Below are 22,726 nucleotides of genomic sequence, written 5' to 3'. Positions count from 1 at the left end.
CTTGCAGAAAGAATGTTAACTTGTCCGAAAAGGATCACTTAACAGGATGAGTTAAGAAAGTTCTAACGAAACACGAATGAGTTTAAAAGCGAAAACAGGTCTGTTTTCGAGAAGTTTAGCAGGAGGAACGACAACGCTTTCTTCCTCGAACGCCTGCGTTCGCTCGTGCCATGCGGATCGGAAAATCCGATGCGGCTACGCTATTGTTGGATCTCTTTAACGCCGTTTTCCGACTATAATTAGTCCCCGGGTCTCGGGATGACGTCTCGCCCCGACGACTTCGATTCCCGAAGAGATTCGATCGAGGCCGACCACGACCCGGAAGAAATCAATACGCCGACACGACGACACCGATTGGCCGCGTCTGATGCTCACGAGCTGCGCAACACACGCGACCGCCTCGAAAGATCTTCAACGGAGATCGTTTGCCTGCCTTCTCCTTGCGATTCCGTGCGAGAACAACGTCGTTATGATACCAAGGAATGCGTCCAGATCGCACACACGCTACCTCAAGTCTGGTCTCGCTATGTGCACGACGTGGAACCAGGATCGAACTGGCCGGGAGAATCTCATTTCGCTGAGTGATGGAGCTCGTAATCATCGACATTGTTTTTTGAAACGAGCTCCTTTGTAACAGTAAGGGCAAGAGGAGTTCAACTCCGTCCCACTTAGAATTTCCTTTTGTTAGACGACGGCAGAGGCATCGCTGACGCCTGAAACATTCCTTTTTTATTCTTTTTATTCATAACTGTCATCCTATTACCTTCAGAAGCGATTCATCCAGCTGGCGTGAAAACAAAGAAACGAATATTCGCGAGATCCATGTACTTTCACGATTCTCCGACGTGTTAGAAACAACCGCCTGCAGATGGAAAAAGGAGAACATAGACAGCATGCTACGATACATTCAGACGTCAATTTCGCGTCATTATCGGATTCCAACAAAGTCCTTTTTTGTTCGTAATATCCAGTCCCATGAAATGGAGGCTCTGCCGATTCTCAGATGGAAAAATGAAGCTCGCGGTAGATTCGGACTACCGATACAGACGTCTAACAGTACGATCTCTCGGCCGAAGTGCCGGTTCGTGAAAGGTCATCGTATCGTCGAAAGGTGAAACGCGTTCTTCTTATCTGTTGACGTATATCACGTGGCACGTCGTCCATGGACACTCTTTTGCAAAGCTTCGTCGCAAAGACGTTTCAAGGATATCGTGGAAACGTATCGGTTACCAATTATAGGGACACGAGTGCTCAACGATTGGGATTCAATACCAAGAAAAATAAGTACACGTCGGAAGAGGGCATGCACGGTATCCTTAAGTGGATTAAACGAGAGAAGAAGTTTCGATGGAAAACACTGAAGCGAAGAAGAATCGTGAAAGACGATGACACGATCGAGAAAGTGGCAATTCTGCCGCGTAATATTCATCCGACTCGTCGTCTCTTTACCTTGCGGATTTGCTCTGTTAGAAACTTCGTATTTATCCAACGATACTGGTACGTTCCACATTCCAAATAACAATGTTCCAACTTAGTTTAAACCGGGCCGAAAGTTACATCTCGGACTCTGCGGACTCGTTCCCTATTCTCGTGCAAACGCATTAATCATTTCTGCCGAGAGTTTTGACAACAACAAGCTTCAGCGGACCAGGTAGATCGGATGAAAGATTTAAATACGATGAAGGGAAATGTAAATATCATCGGGCGATCTTGCAGAATCTTAAACAGTCGCGCGGTTTTTCCAATTCTAGAAGGATACTCGAGAAGATAAGCAGGTCTAAGATTGCCCAAAGAGAACAGAGAAAAAAGAAAAGGATTCGCAAGGTCGGTTAAAAAGGCTGCTAAACGCCGGCAGGAAGTGGAGATCGCGTAGACGCGAAGAAGTAGACGACAGAAGGCAGCAGGAAGTGGAGCGACGCTCCCTCGGGCCGTATGCGCGATTTTCTTCGCGACTTGACAAAAGCTGCCGGAATCGCGCTTCTTTCTGGGTTAAGTACATCCAGCAGGAAGAAGTCTGAGAAAGTCTGAGACCATCGTAGCGAAAGCATCGTCGAAATAGGACCAACATAATTGAGAGCTGATAAAGAATCAAAACGATGAGACGACACGATATAAGAAGAACTCGAGAGAAAACGCGACGAGGATGGTTGCTGTAACGTACGAGTTATCGACATCGGCTTCCATTTCGTTCATTCTAAAATAATAGAATCGAATGGGATCGTTGGGACAAGCGGTTGCTCTTGATTTTGTAAAATGTACGTACTCCTTGATACGGATAACCCCGGAACAATTTGCAATTAACGGAATTTCCGCGGAAATTCAGGCTCCAGTGACCATCGAGACGGAGTTCCGATTTTCAGTACGCCAACTGACCTATTTATCAGGCTTTCGGCATTTGGTTTCGGGACCAGCGCCATGGAAACATTCCCGTTAACGGATAGCCGAAAGTCCGATTTGGATATTCCGTTAAGTATCATGGAGACGTTAACTAAAACCTAGCGAGTAAACAATCTGATCTCGTAAAATATTAAATCGCGATGGAATTCGCTGGTAGATTAAAATTCAGATGAAACGATCTAAAATTCACCTGTAGCTCGCACCAAGAACTGTTAATCGTTAATTTCGATTTTACATTTGCACTTGGCATTTGCATTTTGGTCAGAGGTTTCGTAGACGTTGCATTTGTCTGCAGGAGAGACCTGAAACCGAGGGCTTCGGACCCCACTGTTTCCATTTATATTGCACGATGTTACGCTTGGCTGATCAAACTGATGATTCAACTCGGAAGTTCTAATCCGGATGCTCGACCCGGAAGAGTTCACCGGATGTCGTTTAATTCGATTGGCCAACCCTCAGCGCCAGGTATCCCCCGAAGAAGCAGACGTCTAGGGAATTACGTCAGGCCAAAATGCAAATGCCAAGCACAAATGCAAAATCGAAAGGCGATTGTTCATGCCGGAAAGCCGATATCAAAATATATCTCACCATCGTGAAAGTTTGAAATACAAAAGCTGACGATTCGCTTATTTATCGAACTCGCTACGGTCTATCCTATCGCTAAAACGATAACACGACGAAATAAAAAGGGCATCTAAATTATTATCACGGTCTGAAATTCACGGAAACGACAACAAAGCAGTATCTACCGGCGTTCGCTACACACGGTGACTGTGTATCTGTTTCAACGACACCCGAGGCCTATTCTCTGTTTATGTGTGTGCGCGCGGGTAAGCTGGGCGCCGCACTCGATGGGTGGCACGGTATCCCTCGTGCACAAGTGCTGTGCTAAAATTGGACGCGAACAGAGGGGGTTTATTCAAATTACTCCGCAGCGCACGGACTCTTGGATTCGAAGCAGGCGACGTTGGTTCGCGCCCGAGAATGAACCGGCGCTTAGATAGCGCGACGTTCCCCCGTTTCGCAACTGATGCCGCGAAATTAAACAAGCGGCCGTCTACCAGGTTTAACGAAGCGAACGTTTCTGCGTCAATGACGAGAAGCTCCCCCTTTCAAGCGGCGATATTCGTCCCTTCTCTTCCAAGCTTGAACTTCAACGTTGCGACAGCGTATAGCGCTTCGCTTTTAGTTTGTTTCTTCCTCTCGACAGGCGTCCTGGCTCATTTCGAAAGAGTTACAGAGCCGACACTTTGCTAACCATGCGCTATCGTGCCATAACGGAGACTTGGCTTGACCGAGCTAATGTTACGAGAAGCGGTTTACTACTCAGATTTATAACTCGTCGGCAAAACATATTCGCTTTGCCGTCAGAGAAACGTTATTACGTCATGAGAATCTTCGTACGTGATAGTCAGGACAGAGGTAGATGAAATGTTAATCGAATGACTGTAAGGGTAACTGGTGTAAATGATTTTCAAAGACTCACCGTGGTCTTCTCTAAACAACGAAGTAGATGATGATGTTGCAGTTCGAAAATATCCTCCTCCTTGTAGTTGTCGTCCAGCTGAAGGCCGCTCTCCTGCGCGGCCAATCGGGCCTCAGCCGCCTTCTTTTTGCTCACGAAGGCCGCTCCGCTCGACGCTTTCGCGATCCTGATTCGTGCCAATCTGGCTTTCTGCAACGAAAAAGAAGCAACGTTATCCGCAGAATTTCATATGCGAGCTTCGTATTGTTCTATCGTTTTGTCTCATCGCGTCGTTGAATCCATTGGTAAAATCGGAACCGGAAACACCGAGAAAAACAATTAGACATTGCCAAAGTATCGAAAAACATCCAAAACATCCGGTGTGTTCACGGTCAACCTAGTTTCGGTAAAGATTTGGAAAGAAATCAAAATTTGGGGAAAGAAGACGCGAAGGGCTGAAAGGCGATCCTTCGGAAAACGAACGTTTAAGGGAAGAATTCGGTCAAAGAGAAACGGAGTCGCGTGTCTTTCCAGGTCGAGTGAAATTGTCTCGCGCGTGACAATGGAGAAACAGACGGCGGAGTTGCTGCGTTGGAAATCCGCCCGGTGAAATCGCGACGACGACGACGACGACAACGGAAAACGCGTCAGTTTCACTCGCTTCGGGAACGCGAATCCGCGCGCAGAAGAAGTCATTAGAGTAACAACGACGCATTGTCCCTGGCTGTTTTCTTTTTTCTCCTTTCTCCGTCGTTCCCCGAGGCGTCTCCTGCTTCCCGCCGACGCTCGGTCAATTAAGCTTTTAGCGAGGATTTTCCGCGAGAAATTACCGTGTGCACACTATTGAAATGTGGTAAATACGCGACGGCGATCCGAAGTTTTAAACGCGTCCACGCCCATTTCCGCAACGATTATGCCCTAACCGCTGGATTTTCGCTTCCTCCGCAGTTCTACGAGACCTTGTTCAAACAGCCATTTCCACGAACAACTTTTTCAGGGTACAAAAAGCAACGGATCGATGAAATTGCCTTTCTCCTCCTTTCTTCCCCACGCTCAATTATAAGGTATATTTTGCGGATAAACAAGTACTTGTTGTACGATAACGACCATTGCATTCGGCCCTTATCGAAATTGCGTTCGATGGATAAATTGCAGAATGATTTGCAGCAACCTTGTTACCAGTTACTGCATCCTAGTCATAAGTATCCAGACACTTCTAAGGGAGCTAATATAAGTAAAAGCCTTCGGCAATAAACTCTACAGTCAACGAGAAGCCTTCTGTTTCAGATCAAACAAATCAGAAAAAACATACAGCTACTTGTCATCCTTTAGATCGACGAATGATCATTTGTTAAAGTTAGAATCCAGAAGTAAACTTTACTACATCGCGAATCTTCCAAACTAATCTTCAAGATTAATATCAATAATCTCCTGTGACTTTCGCGTAGTCCCGATTACGACGAATCAAATTTTTTATGAAGAGAACAACCTTCTTTTAATCGTCAAAAACCGTTGAGATATCCTGGGTGTCGCAGTATTTTGCGCGTCGGTGACATAACTATCCGTCACGTTATTCAAAAGATTTGTTTTCATCCAGATTTTTATCATTTGCGAAAAAAATTTTTCGCCAACCAGCAAACTTTTCGCGAGGAAAGCAACGTTAACGTGATTCACCAGGCAACGTCATTACGATTTATCTCGACCAGCCAGCCATGCCTATCTGTGGCTCCGCTGTATGTATACGCTCAGCTCCCTTACGAAGCTTCTCGCGTGGAACACAAAGAACGCGAGTTAAATGACATCGTTCCGGCACGCAGCGTGACTTCGGTGAATCCATCATTAACGCGTTATTTCTCTTTAACGAGCATTTTACTACGTCCGCAAGCTTCATAAAGCCCGTAACACCAGAATGAGGTACGAAACAACGGCATTCTACGAGGTTCACGATCGAGCGAAATTACACGTAGAAAATTCCAGATGGTTTTCGCTCTTCCGTCGGATTAACACGCCTATCGTACGATAACTTCATCGAGAAGATCGTTACGGTTCGAGCCTAATAAAAATTAATCGCTACTTTTTCCTCCTCGTAACTCACACCGTCGCTAAAACTTTATCTAAGAATCCGATTCGGTAATTTGCATTACGACCCATGGTGTATAACCAAGGGTACCACGAACGTGAGAGTTTCGGCGCTGTTCACCTTATCAGGTTTCGTGGATCTCGCGGAAATTCTTGCATAAAATGTCCTTAACGGCAGTATAATGTACGATTCCTGAATTACGAAGCAACTAGTTACGAAACTGTCGAGCGATAAGGTGCGCGCGATCTACCGCGCGAATTCACGATCATGAGACCGCGATAAATTCTTCGACTCTGCATTCACGCTACCTAACTGACGTTTTCTTTATTTCTCAAACGTTTCATCGACGATTCCAATTTATTATAAGAACTCGTCCGAAATCGGTTATCGTACCTCTACTGTTGCGGCTACTGTAGCCTGTACCATTTAACGTTCGCCTGTCTACTTTAGAACTTGCAACTTTCTTTTAAGATACCGTACAGTGGTGAAAAAGCCGAGTATGATAGTCAGGCGAATATTTATGCGAACCGCCGTGTACGACCAGAGAAAAAAGAAATGATAATTCGATGGGTTAATAAGAAATTCAGAATAGCAAATCGTGGGTGCGCAGTTAGACGTGTGTAAACTCTAGCAGGGCATAGATCACGTGTCACCGTGACGATATTGCGAAACAGCAACGAGGCGAAACGGTACGGTGACTCGTCAAGGTACGTGGCGTGGCTGCAGGCAGTAAAAGCCGCCGAAAGTGCACGCGGTCGCGGCTGCGCCCCTCGAGTCTGCATTCGAGGACAACTTCCTGACATTTCGCAGCTGCGGTCGGCCGCGTAAACATCCGCGAACACGGCCGATGCCACGTGACACCTTGCAGACGCGAATCGGACCCTGCATCGAACCGGCCGCGATCTTATCCACCGCGAAAATATACGATTCCACAGGGATATAAATATGTTAAACACCCGCGAGCTTCCCTAGCTCGGTGCATCGTCACGCTATAATTAGCGAGTCGCCGATGATGCGCCAGGGTTGCTGTAATCGCGCGTAATTCACGCATCGACGGACAGTGTTTGTCCAATGGCTAAACTTAGGGTGCTACGTAGGAAAATCGTGCTATGTAAATGTTTGACTTTTTGGATCGAACCACGGAAAGGAAAGGGATCGAATTCCGATACGAACGAATGTTTTGTGGCAGGGGGCCTTTTGGCAATTTACCGCTACTTCATCGCTGGTCAGCGAGTTTTCAACTTCGTTGCCGATTCGATTCCCCAAAGTAGTTACCAATTCTGATTTTATTCCATTTACAGCTTCGCTTTGAATTCTTTACCGTAGGCAGGAAACTGGCTAGTCGAAGACCGAGAAAAAGTCTAGCTATGATAAAGATGGACACAGGGTTCACGAATTCGGTGACCGAGACTGGTGGAGACTTCGTCTCGCTGACTAGGAGACAATATCTACGTTAAATGATCTATTTCCTGAACATACAGTCAAAAAAGTGTATCTACCTTCCTCCGAGTTTGCTTATAAAGATTCCACTATACTCTGAAATACGCCATAAAGTATATAAATGAAAGTAGATACGCGTTCGCGGCGGAATTTCTGGATAATCCATTTACTGCCAACTACGAGATACCTCGTAGTACGCGTATGTACCAAGAGATATCTACCGATTACGAGATATCTCGTACTTTACGCTAAAAATTTAAACTGATTGCAATTGGTCACGGAGTAAGTTTAAGTTAAAAATTAGTAGAAGAGATGAACGAAGCTTTTATGTAATAATATATAAATTTTGTAAAATTCCATATTTTCCTTGAAATAAGATCTTGGTGCCCAGGGCAAGGCGCTTTAAATTTGCCTGGCAGTGAATGAGATAAGCGTAACAATGGAAGGACAGCGGCAACTGCAATGGGCGATTCGATAGAAGGAAGGGCCCGAAAGCGTGCACCGACGTGGAAAGTCCCGTACCATTGGGCATGGAATGATCGATCTCGGATTCGCCGAGAACGTATATCGCCGGAAACGGAAAGCTAAAATTTCCTGGCGAGTCTCCAGCGAGATCCATCGCGGTCGTCAGAAAAAATTAATAGGTCGTGTGAGATTAATCGGAGCGGAGCAATACGCGTGTAAATTGTGAGATAAACGAAGGAAAGCTGCGTTCTGTATCAACGACTTTGGCTTCTCAACGAAAACAAATTGCCTCGAGTATAGACGAAGTTCGAACGAAAACAGACGTCGCAACATCGTGTCGGCGAGTTCGTGAACCAACTATGACTCACTAGAGAATAATTCGCGTCTATTATAAAGTAGACGCGAAGTTGGACGAGCTATATATGGCGCATGGCATAATGCAATAGATTAGAAAGATACAATAACAGAGGTAGGGTCACGATTCGATCAGGAATTAACCGACGTGGTCGCTAATTAATTCGCTTATCAATGAGAGTTTTTATCGATCTTACCGGACGGCAGCTACCTGTTGTCCAGCATCGAATTAATTAACTATCGACATGTTGTGAGCACCGTCCTTCGTCCTGTATAATAGTAATTACCATGACAGAGAGGATCCTCTTTACTTCGCAAACATAATCTTCTAATAGAAAACATTGCTATACGCATGGACAACGGTACGGAGATTAAATTTCCGCCTGAAATTACCGATCGAACCTATTAAATTGACCTTCTCTCCATTACTTGAAAAACCAGCGGATCAACTTCGATATCGTTCGTTGTTCGCTGCGTTTACAGAGTCGCGGAAAGATCAAGTTCAACGTACGCTTCTGAATAAGTTCATTTACCGGTTGAAATCGAGTAGCCCTCGTAAAAATACCGAAACCCTTCTGACTTGTATACCGGCACTCGATGAAACGAAACCTGCAATGGAAGCACGAGTGGCTTGAATTTAGTAATCCCGAAAGCAACACTCGACTCTCGTTACGTACGAACGGTGTAGTTCGTCGCTTTTTCATCGACCGTTCGGCCACGTATACCGCGCGTTACAAGCGCCGCTAACTTTGCCCCGCAAGTACCGCCAGAATGTTGTAACTTCGATTCTATACGGTGGGAAGCCCGTCATTTTTCAAAGATCGCGGCTCTGCCGAACCTTGCAACATTCATCATCTTGCCGCTCACCAAGCGTCCAACAGATGATTTATGTTCGCTCGTCATTCTCTCGTCGACTCCGCGTCCCAACGGCGTTATTGTACGCTTTTCAATGCGCGCGACAAATTCCCAACAGTATACGACTATCCTCTACTAAAACGTCACATATACACGCGAATAATAATCGGTTATCCTCGGGTTTCGTTCCCAGTAACCGTGAAATATCTCGCTGCTCCGAGGTATATACACGCTTTACGATTTCCTACGCTTCATCCAGATTTGCCCGAAACCTCGATTGTTGGCTTTGGAAAAGGGCATCGGTGCAGGGACACGAACGTGCACATCTATACACACACAGGCATTGGAAATATCGCGTGGCGGGCGACGATTAATTCAAGGAAGATGAGGGAACCTGGTTGCCACGCGGCCGATAAGAAAACAGAATGCACGATTGCAACGCGATCGCAACCGACGGTTTTCGAGCTTGGCCGCGTTCACCCCCTTCACCGTTTGTCTAGGTTTCTTCGCTCTGACGGTAAGTTAATTAAACGAACGTCGACAAATAACAGGCGGGTCACGGACGGCTGAAAGGGGCGCGGCCTTTCGTTTCAAGAAAGATCCGCCGGAATAAAATACGCAAGACCTACTTTCCTGAAGCATTGAAAATTGAAATAGTAAAGTGCCGTACTGAAAATATTCCCCGCTTCGCCGAGAAAAGCAGAATGTTAGAAAAAGAGAAGAGGAAGAAGACGTGTTTCCCTGTCTTTCCACCAACGTTTCTTCCTCTTACTTTTCCCGTTGGAAACGTTAACAGCCGTCTCGTTTCCGAGAGAAAAAGAACGTCGCTTAACCGAGTGTAGAAAGCGTTCCAGGTGAGAAAGGAAGTAAATCTCCAAATAATTTCCGGCCAACCTGCATCCGCGTTTAATAGTCCCGGCATGACGACGCTGTGTCCTATGGACGACGTAATGCGCGACTTTTCCCCTGACCCCGCGAGATCGCACGAGTAACTTCAACTGAATAACCTTTTCTTCGACCGTTTCTCGTTTTCTCGTTTTTTACCTCCGGTCGTCGGTACCAGGTAAATCGAGAGAGCGAAATTATTCGTCGTCGTAACGAGCTGAAATTGTATGCAAATGCAGGCCGGCATATAATCGAGTTGCAAGCGCATTTTAAATAAATACGCGCCATTGCTGTAGGTTTTCTTGCTGTGAAATTTCAAAGAACATCAGTGGTTCAAATGAATACATATATATATATTCAATTATATATGTCACTTTTTTAATATCGTTAATGAGCGTGATCGCTTTGTCTTTGCTTTCGACGCGTCATTGTCTACGGACAATCAGATGTAGGTAATTGAAACAGCCGATCTGATTACTTACATTTCATTAATCCCGCGAGTGGTTCACAGTTGGAATTAAACTTTTAGCAATTTTTCCGACGAATGATTCGGTCCTCGTTAATTTCTACGCAATATTTGCGCGCTAACGACGTGGTTTCACCTCTAAAAATTGTTATCGTCATCACATTGTGCAGCGCGTAGACGCGAACACCGTTGGAATTGTTCGATCCCGCGGTGTTTGCCAAAAGAGAACCGGTGCGACGCGCGAGATACGTTTCACAGAGCAACTTTGTCCCCTCGTTGGTACGCGCGATATTGTGTCAGCGATGAATGCGTTTTCGAATCTATGCGACTTCCTTCGCAAGAACCACGCTGCTGGACGCTGATAAATTCCGTGTCTTTTTTCCCCACCGTGCAATCGTACCCCATAAGTTTTCTATTTTCATGAAACTACCGCCTTCGATTACGCGTCAATGTCCATTTCTGTAATATCATCTTTATTCCGCGCTATTGTAATTTGCGCGGTGAGGCTGATACACGTCCAACGAAGAAATATTGGAAAAGGAGCAGCGATGTCGGCGAATAATCGCGGATTAATTGAAATTGGATGAAACAATGGATGTGCCCTCCCAAGCATATAATCGACTGTTCCGACGTTTTTAAACTAAAACTGATGCTAGAACTACGAACGATTAAAATGTATAAATAAGACACTCGAATTAGTAGCTTGAAATATTTCCACGTAAAATATCATCTGAAGCCGCGTCTGAACTTTCCAACCATCACGACGTATTACTTTCTCCTCGGTGAAACAAAATGAATTAAAGAAGTCAGGAAGAGCGGATTGTCTGAAATTTCGTTTAATAACCAGCCGGCCTGTCGCCGATATCCTTTTATTTCCATCTGAATGCGATCGGGCCGCGAAAGTCGATTTTCACGCCGAGGCATAAAGGGTTCCAATTAAAAGTCCCTTTACCGAGTTCACGCCAAGTTAATCCGTTCGGAGGAATCTCCGGCGCGCTTCCATTGTCCCCGGGACATTTATCGCGGCTGCGTAATATCCCGAATATCAGCTGGAACAAAGGTGATCGACCAGCTGTGGTGGAAACGGTCGAATCAAAGGAACTCGGCGGGGTGCCACCACTTCGATGCCTTCTCTGTCTTCCGAAAATCCAAGGAAAAACCGATCTGATCTCGATCGACCCCAGACACGATTATTCCATTGTTATCGGTTTATTGTGCGCCGCGACTAATATAACAGGAAACTGCGGGGCCATTTGGCAAAATTCCCACAGAGTACGTGCAGTAACTCAAAGATGATTTTCGTAGACGCGTTAATTATCGATATAGCGATACGCGCGATTAAACGCCATTAATTAGAAATCCAAAGCGGCAGAAGCATGGGAAACTAACTTTAGAGCTGACGCTTGCTGTACTCTGAGTTGGTGCAATACCAAACTTTATATTGTATTTTCGGAGTTCCGAACGAGGGAAACTCGATACGAGCGATCGAGACCGTTCAAAACAGAAAATTGATCGGTGGTGATGGATTCGAGGTTGAACGAGGATTGCGGGTCGACCCAAATGTTTCCACAGACTACACACGTACCAATTTACCGGGATCGGTGGAATTTTTGAAACACGTGCGCGAAATTGCGGTCAGCGTATCTGAAATCGACTTGCGTCTTTGGGTCGTTCGAATATCCGATCGACGCTGCGTGGTTGCTCGCGGCCGATCGGTATCGGCACGTGCCAATTAGCCTACGTTAATTAGCCTTGTATCGTTGTAGCTCGCGCGATGATTCGCGTAACGCGTTGGAAATAAATTGGAGGCGATCTCGTACGTTGAAATCAAGAAAATACTGCGCGATTCGAGCACCGAACAAAGAGGCAAGAGAAAGATAGAGCAACGAGAAGTTGTAGATTTTCGCCGGTAGAAAAATACATACATAACGATTGGGAGAAACAACGAACACGATAAATTTTGAACGAATCGAGAATCGTAGCCGTCCGAGATTCAAGAAACAAATTTTACGACCGCACGATTGGATTATTCGCAGAAATTCGGTTGGCTGTAAAAGATCGTGGCTGTGATAAACAACAGGGCTTGAGAATCGAAGACTTAGACCTTTGGATAAATATTATCGAATTTGACGATAAAACGATCCGATATTCGAGGCATCGAGATTAACAAAAACAATCTAAAAATTCGCCTCGTATTGTTCATTACAAAGCATTTGAGTTCGAGTAAACGAAAACGAGGATGATATCATCGTTCACGATATAACTGATTCGTAAAAGATCTCCTGATACCAATCATCTAATTACCAGTCGATAATTAACGTTGTAACTCGAGAAAGTTCACGTCGCCAGGAGTTGTTTATATTCCTCCTTGAAACACCGATTGGACTTCGTCCATATGTGTTGCTTGTACTTTGGAATTCTGACGATGATCTTCTTTAATTGCTTCCTCTCTTTGTTAAGTTGTCCGAGGAATCTTTGATCCGAAGAAAACACGCGCTACGCAAATCGATGTTTTATCGGTGTAATAACGCAACGACAGCGTGTTGGCAGTAATTTAAGCCGGAGTATCTGGCCCGATTTGATTTATCGAACGTACGTGGCCGCTGAAACGCATGCCGATGAGTTTTACGAGGTGAGAACCAGCTTGACAGGCGCCGTCGAACCCTGACAATGATTTTCCACTCTTCCCTTTTTTCATTTACTCTCCACACATCCGTTGGTCGTTTGCGGAAGTTATTTTTAAAATTCAGAACCACTTTTCAAAATCTTTTTCGAACCAAGCACACGCGTTTTTGTACTTTCTCAGTTTTCCATGGAAATTTTAAAGGAGAAATTAACTTCGAGCCACAAAGATTCGAAACTGGATCAACTTGATGATAAATGAAAAGCAAATTTATTTTCGTCGTTCCGATTCAGCCATGGAGTTGTCTTTCAAACGCTCCCAATTCCCAATTTGAACATTTTAACGAAGAATAAGGTCGGAAAGTGGAATCAAACACTTTGCATAGATCCAAATCTACGATGATTCTATACTGATGGAATTCTCTCCTCGTTACAAATAATCTTCGTATAATTTATTTCGTCTCCTCTTTTCCGCAATTCTGCCATAGAAACTGGCGCGGATCGTGTGTACACATAAATCAGGATCAAATCTAAAGAAACGCCCCTTTATAGAACCGTGTGTAAAAATCTGGAAGAAAAACAATGGAAGACGCGAAAACTACCGCGGAGGTGGACGTTTTATCGTCGTAACGCCGAACAGTTTGGTCTGGACGACGTTCTTTTTTTCGCCTTTGGAAATCCCCTTCGCCATAAATTTTCCGCGAGACGAGAAACTACCACGTACAGTTTGCTGACAAGGCGCTCGTACGTTTGCAGGATTACGTGATGCTTTTCGGGGCAGAGACCACGCGTGCTGCTTCCCGGTATCGATCTATTCTCTCGGGTAATCTTTATTGAGACTGGTTAACGCATAAACTGTTTGGAAGTACATCGGTGTTTAGTGCGTTCAAGAATAGCGTGACCGTATTCGAGGCGAGAAAGAAGAGCAGAGCCCCGTCGTGATTGAGCGAATGGAACAGAGAACCAATGACGTCAAATGGGCTAGCCATCGATATCGCCCCGTGTTTATGGCCATATACCAAGCTCGACGTGACCGAAGCAGATCGACAGATCGCCAGGAAGATCTCTCTTTTTCCGTCTTGAATCGTTCGAAGTACACTTGGGTTGTTTAACGAGCTACCTCGTGCCGCGGATGCTTTGCTTGTTTTTCTTGCCGCGCGAACGGTAAAAGATTTCGGCAGCTCTTTTTATCAGCCCCCGCGTCAATCATTCTTTCACGGTAATCCTTCGCCTCGAGGATTACCTCATCGATCTCGTGGCTGATTTCCCGGTAAATGAGGCACACGGGCAGGATCGTTCCATTTCTCAGGACGAAGGATAGATATTGGCGACTTCCTGAACGACGATTTTCCATTACTCCCGCGTGACCACCGAAAACACAGCGGCTTTCGTCGAATCGAACGGTCAGCTGCTACACTCGGATGCCGGAGGACTAAATGGGTTAATTACTGGCTGCACGGCGTAAATCTTCGTCAGTCGACATTCATCGTAAATATTCGCAGGCGTTTCCCCGTGACTCGAATGTCAAAACGTCTGCCAATAATTGTCCAGTCGTTGCCCGCGGGGAGAGACGGCTTAACGAGCACGCGCCACTATGCCAAATAGGACAAATTGCACCATAAGGCACAAACCGATCGCTTCTGGCCTTTCGTTCCGTTTCGGGATTCGCCTAACCGACGACCTCGATATTTCAAACAGCACGAAAAATATCTGCTCCCTTGGCTCGTCGGTTCATTCGTGAATCAACCGGCAGAGGAAGTAATTGTTGATCGAGAAAGCAGAAAAAAGAAACAAAGCAGCGATATCAGAGACCGCTTCCGTCCCCTAATCTTCCGTTTCCGCTCAAGTTAGACCAATCGACGCGTAAAAGTGGCTTCCACAAAAGTAAATCGGCCGTATCTTTCTCTCTTTTCGTGGTAGAAAATCAGCACAGCGCGAAAGCAATCGTGCGGTTTTTTCAACCGTATTCACCGCAAGCGATTTTCACGGGTATCTTGGCAGGACCGATGCCTTCGGGCGATCGCCGAGTCAAGCAAACAAACGAAAGCGTTTCGGAACACGGGGGTGGCTTCTACCCTCTTGTTGCTCGTTATTTTTTTCTTGAAACTCGCTCATTGCGTTCTTGGCCGGGCCAACGACGCGGAAAAGGCAGAAAGCGTAGAGCCCGTCCTCGAGAATAGAGATACGTGGTAAAGAGAAACCAAAGGAAATTCCTGGCAGGAGAGCAGTTTGAATCGTCGACGACTCGAGCAAAGGGCGCTCGAAGAAACGAAATATTTCATCTGAACCACGCGAAGGATTTTAAAAGACCTTTGGACGAAGAATCCTGGGATAATGGAGATGTCGACGTTCCTCTCGTTTCAAGCAAGAAAGAGTATCCAGATATCTCTCTTTGGTATTACGGTATCTTTTAGTGTGTTTTCTCGTTTGTAAAAGTTCCATTCGAAAGGGAAGTTCCAGCGAGACAAGCGAAAACGTCCGTCACTGGTCAGACCAGGCGGCACAACATTTTCCCAAAACGAGATCGTTTATTACCACAGCACTGGAATAAGTTCTGTTCGAACTGATTCCAAACGACCGTGAGCGCGATTCTCCGTGCAATAAAAATCATTTAAACACTCCAACCAGGTTACGGATTATTTGCATCTCCCCGGGCTGCTTCGTGCAGATTTAATGGCTCTAAAAGCGTGAAACTCGTCGATAATCGTAAACCATCCTAACAACGATTGCTTCGAAAAGTTTCTTCTAAAAATCATCGTAGCAATCGGGAGAAGAAAGTCGGTCTTCGAGTAAAATAATTTGATGCTGAAACGAAGGCAAGTTGCTATTGCACCCTAGAAAATAAGCGAAGAAGGAAAAAAGTTCTCGAGATTCGAGCAGCGAAGAAGATAGTCGTGAAATAATATCCCGCGAAAGTTAACGCGATCCCAACTCGTTCGCACGTTTAATTACATTTATGCGGTGAATCCCGTGGCCTCTCATCGTTGTCTTTCGTTTATTCACGAACGGTCGGCAAAAAGACGACGTCACGACGCTTCCATATTCCATGTAATTTTTCCTCCTTCTCTCTCTCTCTCTCTCCCTCCCTCTCTCGATTATGCTCACTGTTCTTTCTACCTTGATTTTCGATATTGCGATCGTTTTTCGATATCGTTTCGCTCGAATAGAGGATCAAATCCTCGTTGATGGCGTTCCATATAGAAAATGCTGAATAGAGACGATTTTCCTAGCGCATTTCGGTATTCTTATAATTCCTACCGAGAAATTACCTCGGATTCTTTCCTTCTACGCTCTCTAGGATTTTCTACTCTTACGATACGGCGATATGAAAGAGATATTTTTATGTATTCATATTTGGTGAAAAACCGAAATTTATAGAACGGCCGATCAAGTTGCCGCGGAAATGTGGAGTTCGTTTCACGATAGAGAAACTTCACCGTGGCAACTGTTTACTTATGGAAGCTTCTCTCAAATATTTGTTTATCCTTAGCCAACTGAACTCGGGTGCTACGTACAAAATCGATCTCGAAGGCTAGATCACTGGTAGAAAATGGACAACTTCGTCGGACTTTTAGGTTTCCCGTCCAATCTATTTATTTGCATGGTACGAACGTCCATCCGATACCATTACACTTCCGTTCACGTTGATGCTACCGATAAGCTACTTTGACGATTTTCCAACTTCCTTCGCAAAGTTAAGCTCGCTCGGATTCCACGTTCTCCCTTGTATCGTTTAATCCCCATCATGTAACCTACGCGACCAAAATAAAATTTAAACCCAAAAAATAATCAATACGACTCGGCTGAAAATACCATCACCACAAAGACAATTTTATTCTTTTCGTCTTATCGTTGAAAACTGCAAAGATCGACAGTTGTCTAGCTCGGTAAAATTCACGTTAAAGCAGCATGATACGCAACGAACAACAGACACAGTACCAGAAGTTGGTGGCAGTTGTTCTAAAATCGGAACTCGTTCCCGACCGGCCACGTGACGAAAACGAAAGGCAGAAAGGGCGGGGGAGGGTGTAGAGAAAAGGAAGGATCCGTCAGTGTCCGAAACCGCGAATCAGAACGAGCGTGGCCATGCATATGTAGATGCGATGTATCTGCATTGCAGATTTGACCGGGCCGCGAAAGAAAGCGAGCTCTGATTTCAGGACTGCGAATTGTCGGGAAACTGTCCACCCCGCCTCCTAATTTGCAAAAACTTCTCCGTTGATCTTTGACTCGGTGAATTTCGCGCGCCTTAATGCGTCCCGGCAGTTGCCTGTGGTTTTTCCATCGACTTCGTTTCGTCGATTTGACTGTGCTCAAAGAACGATATTTAGCGAAACGAGAATCGGATATGCAGAGTTTTGTCAGACAATTCGAGAGTTGTGCGCCTGATGTTCGTACAGTTCGCGATACATACGTAAAATGGAACTGTGTGAGAAGACATTAAGGTTTTCGAATAGCTAACAGGACAGAATTGCACAAGTTTGAGTCGTTTCAAAATATATCGATATAATCGTGATAGTCGGTTGTAATTACAGAAAGTTCGAAATGTTCCGCTGCAAACATAATACATTCGTTAAATGTGTGTTTGAATACGTCTGGCGAGCAATCGTACGCGTGAAATTACCGGTTGATATAGCGCGGAAATCTTCTGCGTCGCGAAATGCTTGGTCCTCTGTTTCCTCTGTCTCGAGGAGGCTAATACACACTTTGTCTCCTGAGTCAATAGTAATCGAGATGTTGCAACAGACGCTTGTAACATACGGACGATAAAACTTTGCAAACCCTCCACTATAATTCTTCCAACTTTAACGCGAAAGAATCGGCTACTTTAGCAAACGACGCGACGACGAGGAGCAACAATCGCCATCAATCAACCCCGCGGAACGGCCGGAAGTTCCTCGACCGCGATCATACTGGCCGCCACTTTATTCGGCCAGCTGTCTCTGTCTCTCGAGGAACACGGGATAGTGGTAATGAACTGAGGGTAGCCGCTGGCCGTCGGCCAAGCCAAACTACCGCTAGAACCTCGAGCTAAACTGTCCGCGAGGAGCCACCGTAAGATTTCTGATCTCGCCGAGCCGTTTAAAAGAAATTACAAATCGGTGACTGGTTTTTCGCAATCCGCCACTTCTGGCCGACTTGTGTGCTAAACACTGCCAGGCAGGTTACACGGTCGTTCGTCAACCGGCGCTTGTCGTTTGTGACAGTGAAAAGGGGGACAATTGTCGGCTCTTGTCGACGTTCAGACATATCGTAGAAATAAAATCTAATAACACGAAACACCCGAGTTGAGAAACTGCCGGTAAATCGAGTAGTTTCCCTTTGATCCGCGTTGATTGAACGCGACACGCGAGTCGTTGGGTTACTCGAAAATAATGGCACGATCGAGCAGGTCCGTTTAACATTTCCAAGAGCAATTTGTCGGAGGAAACGTAGGCCGCGGCCGAACGGGGATTTTTGTGTCAAGACGCTCGATGGTCTCTTCAACTTTAACGAGAACAATTGCAGGTAACTGCTCCAGGGAGGAAATAGTGGGGCTCCGCATACAAAGATAAATCGTGGGCGGCTCGAATGAAAATGTATTCAAGGCTTAATGGGTGCTCGATCAAATTGACCGGTTTAGCGAGTCGGAAAACGAAAGCATCGAGGATAATCGGTGACTTCCATTTGACGATTAAAGGCCCCAGGCAAGTAAAGCCAATCGTAGCCGTCATTAGCATCCGCGATAGCGGAGCGCCTCTCGAGCTTGTTCTTTGATGTTCGTGCTAATAAAATATCGGTGGCCGAGTAAAAATAGCTACGCGGTTTCATCGGAATATAATTTCAATACCGACCGGTGTCTCGTTCGCGATCGCGTCCTTTTTTTAGCTCCTAACAGAACAACGTCGTTAATTTTCTTGTTTCCGGCGATTAAAATACGATAGTGTTGTTCTAGCTGATTATAGAACGCGATACCGTCGAACAATTATCGAGGAACGTATATTTCTAGGCAACTCCGGCTATCGTCCCTTTTCATCGTGTAACGCTAGTGAGATACAAACATCTAACGCGTATATTTATTTTACAATACTGTTACGCTAAAAGCTAAGAAACAAGCTACTTTGCACAATCAATTCGAACAATTGATGAAATAGCTACAATTAATTAACGAAGCGATATCCTGACCAGTCACTGCGACGACGTTGTAAATAGAGGAAGAGCATTGCGGTAGTACAACGTGCCGAGAAAATCTTCAACACTCGTACCGCGTGAAAATAGAAGCTAGACAATGCAACGACTAGACTATTTCTGTTCGAGAGCTAAATCGGGCATCGGGAGAATCCAGAAAGACTAGTTGAGAAGTAGGACTCGGTCGGAGCATTGATTCCCGTGAAACAGGTTGTTGAATTTAAATCGAAACGTTATTTTTGCTTCTTTCTATTTCCATAGGCGATTCATAGAAATTCAGTAGCTTGAAAATACCCGAAAGAAATCAGGAATTTCAACAGCTGTCTTTCTACGTCGAAATACTCTCACCTACTCCATTTTCTCCAGCCGTGAACTCGGCCCGTTCTAATCGATTGGTCGCATTCCTGGCCACCAGTGACACCCAGTAAGATAACCACACAGCACGACGATATAGCCCAATTCGATCGGATTATATAACGTCGAATTAACTTTCGTCATTACGCGGTTGCAATGGAGAACGCTCAACGGCCGCACTTTGAATTAGACACCGCAATTTCTCGGAAATTGTAGGATCATCGTAAACAGAGATGTTCTATTTATATTCGAAGGTGAAATTGAAACTAAGCGAAAGCAGAACCTTTTGGCAGAAAGACTCGCGTTGGTAAAGATGACCTTTGGCAAAATTAATCGTAGTGTCCGTTCACGGAGCGCACCGGTGCTGCAAGGAACAGAAGCTTAAATTCACCAGGTGGTTGACCCAACATTTACATTTTGCCTGTAAAATACCTCGTCTCTGGTATCGAAATCAATAGTTTCTCTAACTTTAATCCTATCTTCTACGAGTGAATTTTAAATCGTCGTTCCATCAATCGTTAAATATCGCGGATGAATACAGCGAGCGATTGAAATGTGAAATACAACGGTAAAATTGAAAATATCAAAATCGCCAGTGTATCGTGATCAACGAAGGTGCAAGGAGGAAAATCCTCGATGTCTGTTTGAAAGTTTGCCATGCTATGGCCTTGGGGCCGGGCAACTAGGTCCAAAGACAACATCCAACAATATCGATATCCAGTGTACCAGAATAAAGTGAACAGTCCGTGGCGCGAATAGTGACACAGCTATTTGTGGATACGCCAGGCGTACGTATATGCGAGGAAAACGGACGAAAACATATCGCGAGACACGAATCGCGTACTTAAGCGCGTCCACGATACACCAAGACGCGCGATCTGTTCCTTTATCATCCTTTATGACACGGAAATCTCTGTCGAAACTTCCCTCTGAACTCTCATTTTTATTGAGTTCGAGTAAAAATAAAATCTGCATTTCCATAAGACGTAAATTAACGTTAATCGGATCCGTTTTCGAATCGTTCTACTCATCGACGGTTCGTTGAATTACAGCTGGATCGGGCCGGAATTAAGGTCGAATTAAATTTCAACCGAGCCGGGCTCGTTCGCGATAACACGCGTTACCGATAACAGATTAACAACGCGAAGATAGATGGCCCACGATTCGAACGACGAATCGGCGCGCCATTTTCAATACGACGATATATGTGGGATCGGGTGTATCGTATCGATAAGGAGACGCGTAAAAAAATCACACTCACCCTTTGCGCCTTTCGCTTGTCAGCCCGCTGATTCTGGTGATATATTCGGCTGAAATTACTGACGATAACAGGCACCGGTAAAGCGATCACAAGGACACCGCTGAGAGAGCATACACCCCCCACGATTTTTCCCGCGATCGTTTTCGGAACCATGTCACCGTACCTGTAACACACGAGCAATTCCAATTTATTAGTATTATAAATTATCTTACAATCTGTAATACAATAATAGACCGATAGATCGATACTTAATAAATCTACGTTTAAGACACGTTGAAAAACTTCTGTTACTAGTATCGTTGACGAAAGATGAATGAGAACGCAATAATCATTGACACACTCGCAGAAACTTTCGAATAAATCGACTGCCTTCTGCTCGAAATCATTTTTCAAGGAATGAATACGAGTCGGAGCTATAAGGGAACATAGCTCCTGTCTGACGATAGACGAACCGTTTCCCTTCGCCCGATACTTTTCCCACGTACACCTTACTCCCACTTGTCAACCACACTTTGTTCCGTATTTGTTGCATTTCTCGATATCCTTTCACTCAGTTATATCAAAAACATTTCTAGTGGAAGCCGTTGCAGTTGACAAACTCTGAAATTGCATACTAACCGTCTGTAACTTAACAAAGTCTTATAAAACTGAGAATCGTTATAATTCGTGTTAGGAACAGCGTAAGCAATAGGGCGAAATTATCCCAGTACGAAGGAAACTTTGTTCCTACTTTTTAACCATCTCCAGGAACGCGTTTAATTGGAAAATTTCTGCCCCGCTGTCTGCATAATTACATAGTTGTTTCACGACCGCGAGTATCGCTATGAACCACCGCTGGCACGATTTATAAAATAATTTGCATCGTAATTTTCGTGTCGATACGAAGGTAGCAGAAAAGAAAAGAGAAGAAACGAGGAATGGAACTTTGCAGGGGAAAAGTTGGTGCATTCGCGAAGCTTCAATCCGAGCGTAACACTTTCAATTTCAATTTTTTGTGGATTGCATTAAACGGATAAAAGAAAATGGGCAAAGGAAGAAAGAAGAAGGGAAAAACGACGAATTCACGATATCCCGTAAAGATTACGAGCGACTTTTCTCGTCGAGCATACCGCGATAAAACTTTTCTACGGCTATACGTGCCCCAAAACGTGGTTACCCATCCCTCTCGATGCTTTTCACGGGTTGATACAGTTGCAAATCCACATTGACTAACTGTTTCAATTTTTCAGTCGGAAATTACACCAACCGTGCATTTTTTATCGACCTCTTTCCTCTTTCACTCTTTTTTTTTTTTTTTTTTTTTTTTTTGTTTTAAACTCACCCTTTTATTTTACCTCGTGCGAAAGATTATTTTAGTAAAACGAAATCTGCTTCGAAACGTTCTCCTAAATGTTCCAAATGAAATCCGGCAAGTCGAGCGAGAAAACTTGGCAACTGGAATGTTTGTAGCAGGATCGTAGACGTCTCGATCCGTTGACTAAGGAGAAGAAGAATATAGTAAAATCGATACAGACGCCGCGCACTGTGTACGAACTAGTCGTGCTTAATGTCCTGTCTTCGTGGAGGCAAGCAACGCCGCAAGCTTGCACCGCAAACGTCAAGTCTGCTTGACAGAGGCCTGGCAACGCGATGTCTGACTATGACGTCTTATTCCACTGCACGAGTGAAAATTCACTCGAACTGTCTCGGCGCACCGGCGTTTATAATTCCATGTTCAAAGCTGGAACAACGCATCACGCAGCATCCGGATTTTATTTTTTAATAGGAAATGGCAACCGTTATACATTTATAAACAATGAAATAATAAAGGAATAAAATGTGCGGCTGTCAGCGGGGATATTAAACTGTTCAAAATGCAAACGAGGGATTTATACGTGACCGTCGAAATGGGGACGCGGAACAATTTTGACGAGT

At 44.9% G+C, this 22,726-nt stretch overlaps 1 protein-coding gene across 8 annotated transcripts in view; it reads right to left on the bottom strand.

Moving 5' to 3' along the window:
- The window catches only part of LOC132910798 (potassium voltage-gated channel protein Shal), a 116,787-nt gene that overhangs the window by 56,405 nt on the left and 37,656 nt on the right, over positions 1 to 22,726 (bottom strand). For all 8 annotated transcript variants that reach the window (XM_060966813.1, XM_060966820.1, XM_060966819.1 and 5 more), the window contains exons 2-3: positions 20,813 to 20,975; positions 3,884 to 4,072 (exon numbers count right to left, since the gene is read on the bottom strand). In XM_060966813.1, coding sequence (XP_060822796.1) covers positions 3,884 to 4,072; positions 20,813 to 20,975 — 352 coding nt within the window. The remainder of the gene's footprint in view (positions 1 to 3,883; positions 4,073 to 20,812; positions 20,976 to 22,726) is intronic.

This window comes from Bombus pascuorum, chromosome 9, assembly GCF_905332965.1.
Source record: "Bombus pascuorum chromosome 9, iyBomPasc1.1, whole genome shotgun sequence".
Taxonomy (NCBI): Eukaryota; Metazoa; Arthropoda; class Insecta; order Hymenoptera; family Apidae; genus Bombus; species Bombus pascuorum.
This window is presented reverse-complemented; position numbering and strand designations above follow the sequence as displayed.